The 11,165-nt window shown below is 27.8% G+C and overlaps 1 protein-coding gene across 1 annotated transcript in view; it reads left to right on the plus strand.

Moving 5' to 3' along the window:
• The first annotated feature begins 1,180 nt into the window (after positions 1–1,180).
• Positions 1,181–11,165, plus strand: part of LOC108748585 (beta-1-syntrophin) — a 283,761-nt gene continuing 273,776 nt past the window's right edge. The window contains exon 1 of the mRNA XM_018486825.1: positions 1,181–1,297. Within this exon, the coding sequence (XP_018342327.1) occupies positions 1,274–1,297 (24 nt within the window). The 5' untranslated portion in view covers positions 1,181–1,273. The remainder of the gene's footprint in view (positions 1,298–11,165) is intronic.

Below are 11,165 nucleotides of genomic sequence, written 5' to 3' on the forward strand. Positions count from 1 at the left end.
ATATACTTAAAAAATTTAAAAATTGAAAGATTTCAAAACTTGCAGGACATTGAAATAGTGATTGAAAATCTAACCGTGAGGAGGGGGAATAATAAAAAGTTAAAAAAGAGAGCGATTATCCATAAGTAGCACTAAACATATCAAGATTAAAAAGTTGAAATTTAATAAAAATATTTACCAATTTTGGTAACTAAAGAGAGGCACAGAGAAAGAATGTCTACAATTCTGACAAGTCAAATACCTGACAGTGTTTCATAATACAAAACTGGGACGTTGAAAAAATTTCATAGTAGCTGCAGCTATTCTACCTTCAAACTCAATCTGATCATTTATAGTGATCTCTGGAGCATTCCAAGGTTGTGAGATGATAATCAGCAAATTACTCCAAAAATCAAGGATCAAAAGATAATTTTAGAATTAAATAAGTTTCTTCTAAATCTCTTGAAATTTACAAATTTACTCCGAAAATCCATTCGCGTAGAGCATTTAATCAAAAGTGGAAGCATTATGACGATTCATCATCAATATGTTTTCATAGAAGGAATTTGCTCTCGCAAGCGAAAGTGAACGGAGAGAAGACTTACAGGCATACAATCGAGAGTAAAACGTGTTTGATCTGCGAGAGTAGGTATATCCATTTGTGGACGAGACAACGAATCGACTGGTCCATATTCAGTATCCTATAGACGGCTACCTTTCCCTCCCTCCTCCCACCGTTAATATTGCATTGGCGGACAGGTGACACTTGCTTATCTAAGTTTTCGATGCATAGATTGAACTGTTAGTAGAGCAAGCGATCACATCGATCTCTCGGAAAGACAGATAGGGTGATCCGGGATAGGACTGATCGCTGAAGAAGCGATAAAACATGTCGAGATTGCTGAAAAGAGAGCCGACGGGCGGTTGTGTGATTGGCTCGTGCGCAGATCGAGGATCGTATTAGCCCAACTGGCAGTGACGCATGTCGTAAGCCACGTGAGAGCGACGGAGGAACGACACGCTGGACGTCACGCAGGATCGGAACTCACGAAGAGAGAGTGACAGCGAGGGAAATAGAGATTGATAAACAGATAGAGAAAGAAAGTGAAAAAAGATAGCTGTGATAAAAGCTTTTCTGAGGAGAGAGGTAGAGAGAGAGAGAGAGAAAAGAGAGAGAGAAGAGAGAGAGAGAGAGGAGAGAGAAAAAGAGAGAGAGAGAGAGAGAGAGAGAGAGAGAGAGAGACAGAGAGAAACAGGCCTGGCAACGAGCTTCTCATTGCCCACCGGAAGTCATATGCCCATACACGCGCGTAAAACGGTAAATATTTATACATCTATATGTATATACATACACATATACATGTAATATATCTACACATTATTTATTTTACACTATTGTTTAAGCGGCTCCGCACAATAAAAGGAAACAGAGAACAGAGAATAAGAATTTCAACCAATCAGAAACTGTGTATTCCACAATACATGATTTCTGATTGGTTGAAATTCTTATTCTCTGTTCTCTGTTGCCTGTTCCTTTTATTGTGCGGAATCCCTCAGACTCTAGGACCTTGTGGTATGAATTTTAAATGTAAATGCAAAAATGTGTTTTATAATTTGTAGATTATTGTTTTCTAAGTTTTCTTTTACCATAAGACTTTTATACACAAAATAATGAAATAAATAACTTTATGTAAAGAAAATTTATTATAACAACTAAAAGAAAGTAATTGTATATATTGTTTGTACTTCACATCTGTGTGTTATATATAAATAGAGTTATTAATATATTTTATTACGTTGCTAAATACTTTAATGGAAAATCACGAGTATTTTAAAGTCACGAGGTGTTTGTCAAAATAAAGTATGAACAGGCTGTTTACTATTGGGAAAATATGGAATTTTCACGATTTTTATGGAATTTTATTGGGAAATTTTTGAAATTTTACTTTTAAATTTAAATTCTGTCTGTTTCTGAAAACACTTCTTTTTTTATCATTTTTCTTGATATCGCAAAATGTTGACAATCGGCAATAATCCTTAATATACATCTTAATACACGTCATTCCTGCGCATTTCTTTGGAGTACTAAGAGCACTTGGTGAAATATCGGTTTCGATTCCTAAAAAAAATTTGACATCTAGAGAACAAGTTTTGTGCGTTGCCGACCTCAATTTGTGCGTGTCTTTTAACTGGCATAATTCTGAAGTTTACCTCCGGGTCACAAATGATCCAACGTGTGTACAGAGTGTACATTTTTTGTAACTAAAAATTTTGTATTTTTTTTTATTTTTAACTAATTCTCGGTTGTATCGCGGGAATATTTCGCGAATTATTAAAAAAAAGAATTTAACCTTAAAACAATATATTAGCTCTTAATAAATACGATTTTTTGCAACCTTGTGTTAAATGTGGTCAATAATATTATATATTATGTTGTCTATAATATTATAAAGAACATTTTCCGAATAAATTATAAAGTTTTTTTTAACACAATAGCATACATTATTTAAAATATAAATGCAATATATCTTTAATTTATAGCTATTCATGTATATTAAAACAAAATCATTTTTAGGTTACTGAATAATTAAATTTTTTGTACAGCCGACACTTGAACTCTATTTTTTTCCTGTAATTTGGAATTAATTTCAAGATATTGAACTATATTTTTCCTTTAAATATTTTTGTTTCAGAGTTTTACATTTTTATATGAAATAGTGCATTTTTCTCATTTTGTTAACTATATTTGCAGTTATAACAATTTATCTACAATTTGTTATGAATATACAACTGTACAAATTTTTAAAGATGTCAAAATACATATATATAAATCATTTAATGATCCAACGTGTGTAGTAAGGGTACTCAAAATTAAGGTGTATATTAATATACGGGTTAAGTGTGACATATGTACATATCTATGTATATTCTCGTTTGTGAGATTTATATTTTAAAAATACCAGAATAACGATAGAAGACGATACTCAGCAGAATAAGATAGTTTATAGATACTTTTGTAGTAAGCCTTCCTCCCTCTCTCCTTCTCCTTTATTATTCTATAAGTTTCGCAGCTCCACAATTGCAGAAAATGATAAATATAGAGTCTCGTGGAATCCTTATCTCTTCTATCAATGTCCAATATGTAGTTTATTTGCGTTACTCTAATTTATTTTAAAATTGTATTAAAAAAATTTTCTAATCTTATCTGGCATTTTGAACAAAAATGTTTAGAAAAAATCCGAGAATTATCAGGAAATTTTTTTACAAGATTTCAGTAAACATCCTGATGAAATATGTAAATTATTGATCCTTTGACAATCTTACTTAAATTCTTTTCTATGCAGAATGGCTGTATAAATCAATTTATATAAAAGAAATTAATGATTTCATTAAAAAAATTTGATCGGATGTTTTGTACATGAAATTTTATATAGATATCTACTTTTTCTCTCTGCAACACTAATTATACAATATTCAAAACTTTTTTTAATTTATAATTTTAGTGCGAAATCCAAATATATCGATTAAAAATTCCCTCTATGTTTTCAAGTTAAAATATTAGAAATATATATTAGAAATTCCAACAAAGGCACATAATTTCGAAATGTTAAATTTTAATTAAATTTTGTATACATGTAGGTTATAGAATAAGTTTATAAATAGATGAATTTCAAAAAATAATTGTGGTTGAGATCACTCTTTGTATGTAAAGCAGTTTTCAGTTTTTTTACGTTTCAAAAACTATTCGAGATATCAAAAAATATTTTATATGAAAGTTTTAATAGTAAATCTTTATTTTGTACGTCGATGATTTTAAAAATAATTCGAAAAATGTAAATTTTTGAAAAAATTATTTATAAAAATATTATTTAATAGATAATTAAAACTTTTACATAACACATTTTTTTTATATCAATTGATAAGTTTTTTGAAATATACAGGATGTTTGGAAATTAGTGATAAGTCTTTCACACAGGGGCAGAATGGACTAAACTGAGAAGAAAAGTCCTTTAGCATTTTGCAATTTTTGCAATAATTAACAAGAAATTAATCGCTAAAAATTGCCAAAAATCTTCAATAATTTTTTACTCAAATACTATTAACTTTACAGAAAAAATGCAAGAGAAGAAAATTGTTTACTTTCTTCTCATAAAACTCTAAGAATTTTTTCAGAATTTTTTCAGAGTTTTGTAATACCGTATTTTCTCATGTTGGTGAAAAATGAAAAAATTCAGTGCTAAAAAGTTGATAAAAAATTCTGAAAAAATTTGTAGAGTTCTATGAGAAGAAAATAAACAATTTTTGTCTTTCGCAGTTTTTCTGTAAAGTTGATAGTATTATATTTGAGTAAAAAATTAAACCAATTTTCAGCAATTTTTTGGCAATTAATATCTTGTTAACTATTACAAAAATTGCAAAATGGTAAAGGATTTTTTTTCTCAGTTTAGTCCATTTTGCCCCTGTGCGAAAGACTTATCACTAATTTCCAAACACTGTGTATAAATAAAAAAAGACTGAAAACTGCTTTACATATAAAATTTCTGCTCTCCGTTTATTGATCGCAAAAAAATATTGCTTTGTGTATGAAACAACAAAAAAATATAATTTAAATCGGACTCTCAAACTTTAAAATAATAAAATTAAGGCTAATGAGAATCAGAAATGCGCGGAAATAGATACGCATAGGTATTAATTCATGTAAAATACTTTAATTTGATAGATAATATGCAACTTTATTCCGAAATTTTGAATGTTTCCACTCTCTTTGGAGTCATTATCAGCAAGTTATACGTAATCAATTCAAAAAGGGTGGAAACGTACAAGATTTCGGAAAGCTGCACATCATCTATCAAATTGAAGTATTTTACATGAATCAATACCTATGCGCATCTATTCCCGTGCTGATTCTCATTAGTCTTAATTTTATTGTAATTTATTATTTTATTTGAGTGAAACATTTTGCGTATAATATCGATTATCTATGTTTACGTTCCAGGTTCGACATAACAGTTGACAAATAAATTAAGCATAAAATACAAGTTTTAATGCTCCAGAAAACCGGTATCATATTGAAGAGCGCTTAACAATGTGTCTGATAGAAAAAAATAGCTTTGATAACATGCTATGTATATGAAATTGGATAAAAACGAATCGACGATGAAGGTGTAGGGGTCAATTCGGTGGAATCATTCGTGAATCATGATCAGATTTCACACGGATGTTACGCGGATGACACTTATCGCAAAGGCGAAAATAAAGGAAAGAGAGCGAATGGAAACATATAGATTATTCACGTGGCTATAAATACGCCACCGAGTAGACGGAGAGATTGTACCGGATGGCGTAATTTAATTAAAGCGAAGACGAGCACGTAAAACCGGTCGGCATTCGCGGCTCTTCATTTGCTGTTGCGTTCGTTGATAGCAACGATGATGGTGCAGAATGCTTGCTAAAAAGAACAATGATGGTGTAGTGAAAAACACGCTGCAAAAATTCAGAATAAAATCACATATTAAAACATATGAATGTATTATGTTATCGTTTTTCAAATTCTTATACATGATAATACAATATATATTAGGTGTAATAAAAAGTCATCGCGTTTTTTTAAAAGACATTTATCAGTAAAAACCGCAATTACTTTCTTACCAACAATATAAATATATCTTGATAGAGTAAAGTTTCAGCTTTAAAAATCTCTTTTTTAAATTATACGATACGACAATTTTTAATGGAGTTATGAGCAATTAAAGTCAAAATAATTCTTTTATTTAATCCGCGATAACTCAGTAATCAAAAGTCGTAGGAATATTTAAAAAAAACGATTTTGTAGGGAAAGTATCAAGCTTTCACGATATGTAATCGAAAATTTTCTCAAATTCGTTTTGGACACGTTACAAATCCACAAAGTGAGAAGAAAATTTTTCGTCTTTTTCAGCTCGTAGTTTTTGGTATGTAAAAATTATCAAACTCATATAAACTTAAAAAATGTGATAAGCTTTTAAAAGTAGAGATTTCAAGTTTTAAAACCCTTTTTTTTAATTTGAATTTCATTTATTATTGACGAAGATATTGTATATACAACTTTGAGCTAAAAAATACGCGATGACTTTTTACTCAACCTAATATAATACAATATATAATTTATCGTTATCATATTTTATTATTATTTAGTTGCAGGTTTTAAAAAAATAAGTATTTAATCTTTTTCGTGACAAATACATTGATTTTGTTACTAAAAAAGTATGTAACTTGTTAAATATCATAACAAAATAAAATTTAGAACATTTTCTATAAATATTTTTACAAGAATATTATTTTGTTAAATTTGTTATAATCTATAACACATAAAGTTTTTAGCATTGATTTGTGTATATCTAAGTTTTTTTTAGAGAAGCTCTTTCTCTTTGTAAATTTCACATAAACGATGATAGCAAGGTGAACATAAAAGATGATAGAAAATCGTTTAATGTTTAAATGTTATACTTTTGTAATTTTTATTATTATTTTCAAAATTAGTTGAACCTGTGTGATTAAAATATGCTTTAAAATGGTACGTGATAAAAGAAATAATAAATTTACATAAATATGAAGTCTGAAAATACTTTCTTTCTGCATCGTAGTGCACTGTTGAGACTACATTGACTGCTATGAAAATCGAATATGGCACACGCTATAATAACACAGAAATGTTCGTTTAAATATTTTTGTAGAATTTCTAAATGTTTCCTAAATTGTGTTTAAATTGTTATATACGTAATCTGTTATATGTATGTGTTTCTCATATAGCTATACATCCTTTAAGTAGAGACTTTTCTTCATTTAATTAAAATATTTTATACTTACTCTTGGCGCGCAAAATCTTATTCAATCATCTTAGTTTTTTATTCTTTGAAAGCAAAAGCAAATGATATAATAAGTGATATGATTAAAATAGAGTACAAACTATGTTTAAAACTATTATATAATGTATTTCAAATTGAACGCCTAATTCGCGCTGCTACTGATGAGAGTATTAATATGACCCTTATGTTATAAAATATCCGCTTATATCATAACATATTGATAAAAATTTGCGTGAATATTAAAACAATTCAGACACATATTTTTCTTTGAAGAATAAAATTCATCTGTGTAAGATATAGGTACATCATACAGCAGCATGTATACGGCACTGTCAAGCCCTTTGAAAAAAACCAATAACCTCAGCGTGCGTCGGATACTAGTAGTTTATGGCCACTGACTGAGTGCGCGTATGCGTGAACAAGAGAAAAAGAAGAACAGAGAAAAAGAGCGTTAGATTAGGGATGTAACTGAAAATGCGAATGAAAGAGATGGAAGAAAAAAAAAGGAAGATATGTTTGAATGGAAATATTGCTTAACATTTGTGTTTATTTTTATTGTGTACTTATTGTAACGACTTCATGATAGAGGATCAGCTCTATAAAGCTAACAGGACCAAATTAGTAGAATCACATCGGACTTATTGGAATTTTTAGTACTCATTTCGTACTAAATTATATTACTATGTTACTATTAATGATAATTTTGTATTGTATGTCATTTAAAAAAATAATCGTGGCGGTGCTAACTTAATATTAAGCTGGCATGACCAATTTAAAATAGATGAAAAAAAGAAAAATAATATCAGAAATCAATAGGATTGAATTTTTACTATTTCGTACTGCCAAAATCAATTCTATATTATGTGTCATTTCCAAGAAAACAGTGGCTAATTTAATATTTAAACTGGTAGGACCATAAGAAAAACAAAACAAGAGTAAAAATTAACACAACTAAATTTGTACTAATTTGTACCATTGAAAGTAAGTTAATATTTTATATGTTTTCTCTTTAAAATAACTTTATTAATACATACTTACAATCTATAAGGCATTTTACCGGGCACCTTTGAAATATCGTCATTTTCTTAAATTTGCTAACGTATTCTACAGATAAAAATATGAGACACGTGTTTTGCGAAAAAAATGTTTTTTTTTGTGAAGTTATTGATTCGCCTGTGAGTTGCAGAAATTCGTAAAATACGTCGCTCATGCGAACATTTAAATTATTATATCGTCGAAACCATTAGTTGTACAAAAAAAAAAATGCAAAATTTTCCGAGATTAAAAATCCAAACATCTTTAAACATCTCAAATTGTTCTATGAATGGATTATTTTTAATTTATCATTTTCATTTAAATAAATTATTTTCCATTTGTTTACAATTTTTGTATACATTTTCATCATTAACTTATTAGTTTAAAAATTTTGTAAAAATATCGTATTTCCATTTCAATTATGAAATAACCCTTTTTAAAATGAAACTCGAAGTTTTTAACTATACAGTCCGTTCGAGTATTTCGAGTTTCATTTTGAAATTTTCAGGGTTACCTCATAATTGAAATGAAAATATGATGATATTTCAAATTTCAAAAATCAAATTTTTATTATTAATGAGTTGATGATAAAAATTGTAAACAAATAGAAAATTATTTATTTATATGAAAATGATAAATTAAAAATAACCTATCCATAGAACATGTTTATGATCTTTAAAATCGGTCTTTTGTATTTTTTTTTTGTATGACTAATGGTTTTGACGATATAATAATTTGAATGTTTGTATATGAGTTTTTTTTGAATTTCTGCAATTTACAAGCGTCAATAATTTTACAAAAAATCTCACATTTTTTCGCTAAATATGTGTCTTATATTTTCATCTGTAGAATATGTTAACAAATTTAAAAAAGAAACAAAATGATGTTTCAAAGGTTTGATGTGGAATGCCTCATAGATTGTAAGTATATACTAATAAAGTCATTTTAAGGAGAGAAAACATGTAAAATATTAACTTAATTTTAGTAGTACAAATTAGTACAAATTCAGTGATGTTAATTTTTGCCCTTGTGTTGTTTTTTTTGTGGTTCAGCTTAAATATTAAATTAGCAGCACCACTGTTTTCTTGGAAATGATATATAATATATTATATAATATAGAATTATTTTTGATAGTACAATATTTTTTTTGCAAAAATTAATGAATTTAATGAATTTGATTTATTCTCTGGAGGATTAGTATAAATTAAGATTAATATAATAAGATTACGAATAAGTTAATTTGCAATATAAAAGTTTACAAATTTTCCAAGTTCTACTAAATAACTAATTGAATTAGATTGTTACTTAGTATTAAAAATGGGACTTTCTATGCAAACAAGGATTAAAAAGAGAACAAACAAATAATGAAATTCTTTTTTAATATAATTTTGAATAACTTCTACTTTATATCTCGAATAATTGGAGCAACTGAAAGACTCACACTTTTGTTCTTCATTTTTGCATTGTTGTTTATTTCCACGATATAATGCATGCACGTAATGTATTTTCCGATTACTCAACATGGAATCGAAGTTTTCCAAACCTTCTATCCTACTCCCTTTTTCTCTTTACGCTCTTTCCATTGCGCTCTTTCCACACGCATGGTCACACAGTTGGTCGCATTCGTTCGTGCAGCACGTACGTATATTGACTGAAACGACCGAGCGAGTCTGTTTCCGCATTTTAATACTTTGTGTGGATCAATTTTGTTAAAATGGCGCCGTGCCGCCTACTGCTCCCTGCGTAACGTTTTTTTATATTTTTTTATTCGCACTGTTAAAAGCCTATTTACATGTTATATTACCAAATATTTTGTCAACGGAGCTTTTAGGAAGGATAACGTGAATGCAACTTAATTATTTCGTAAAACATGTCAAGAATTTATTGAACAATCAGAATTCTACATAATAAAAATTTAATATTTTTAGATTCTTTATAAAAGCAAAATTAAAGTCCTTGAATATTCAAGAACGTAAAATTAGGGCTTTGACTTTAGGGTTTTGAGGTTTTACATTGGTCTTTAAAACTTGTGTTTACATGCAGATCTATCTTAAGAATTATAAACGTAATTGCTATTAAATGCTTTTAAATTATAATTTATGATATATATATATTCTATCTATCGATATATCAGTATTATTAAATCTCTCGAAAAGTATATATACTATTGATAAAAAAGAATTGTAATTGTTTTATTGTCACAATATTAAATTGATATAAACGCAGCACATTTTGGAAAAAAGAAAAATTTAATAAAATGTGTTTTTATCGCTATTTATTTTATTTATTTTCTAAAAGAATGTAAGATATTTCAATTTTGTTAATTACGGTATCAGCTAGCTACAAAAATTTAGAAAAGTTGGAATTTTTAATAATTAGTAAGTGTCGACAGTTTCTTTATATCTCGCTTTATATTTATGATCCATTATTTCCTTACCAATATTATGTATTTCAAGTGAAGTATTAAATAATAAATTCTAAAGTAGAATATCTTGAGAGTAATAAATTGAAGAAAAGAATTTGAAGAAACATTGTAATACAAAAATCGTCAGAGTAGCTAATTTGTTTAATGTTTTGTAGCTTTATGAGGGCAAAAAGGCGTTTGATTATTTTTTAACTTTAAATTTATTTTACGAGCGACTCAATTCTAAGATGTTTTAGAAATATTCAATTCAAGAAACAGTTGTTATATACCATGTATATACTATTGTATATACTATGCACATATAACAACAATTTCAATATCTAAAAATCGATGTAGGTGTGTGTTACAAACACTACTCAAGCTCGAAATGTTGGCATAAAATATTGAATGATTGTATAAAAATTTGCCGACATTAATTATTATACAATATATAGTCTATACTTATATATAGGGTGTCCCGTAAGTTTTAGCCAATGTTATGTAGATAGAGCGAAATAAACTGAGTCAAAAAGTTCTTTACCATTTTGCAATTTTTAATAGTTAACAAGATATTAATTACTAAAAATTGCCAAATATTGATCTTCAATAATTTTTTACTATCAAATACTATCAACTTTATAGAAAAACTGCGAGAGACAAAAATCATTTATTTTTTTCTCATAGAACTTTGTGAATTTTTTCAGAATTCTTTATCAACTTTTTAGTACTACATTTTTTTATTTTTACCGACATGAGAAAATACGGTATTAAAAAATTCTAAAAAAATTCTCAGAATTTTATGAAAAGAAAATAAATTATTTTTAAAGTGTAAAGTTGATAGTATTTGATAGTAAAAAATTATTGAAGATCAATATTTGGCAATTTTTAGTAATTAATATCTT

Source organism: Trachymyrmex septentrionalis, unplaced genomic scaffold (genome assembly GCF_001594115.1).
Source record: "Trachymyrmex septentrionalis isolate Tsep2-gDNA-1 unplaced genomic scaffold, Tsep1.0 scaffold235, whole genome shotgun sequence".
Classification (NCBI taxonomy): Eukaryota; Metazoa; Arthropoda; class Insecta; order Hymenoptera; family Formicidae; genus Trachymyrmex; species Trachymyrmex septentrionalis.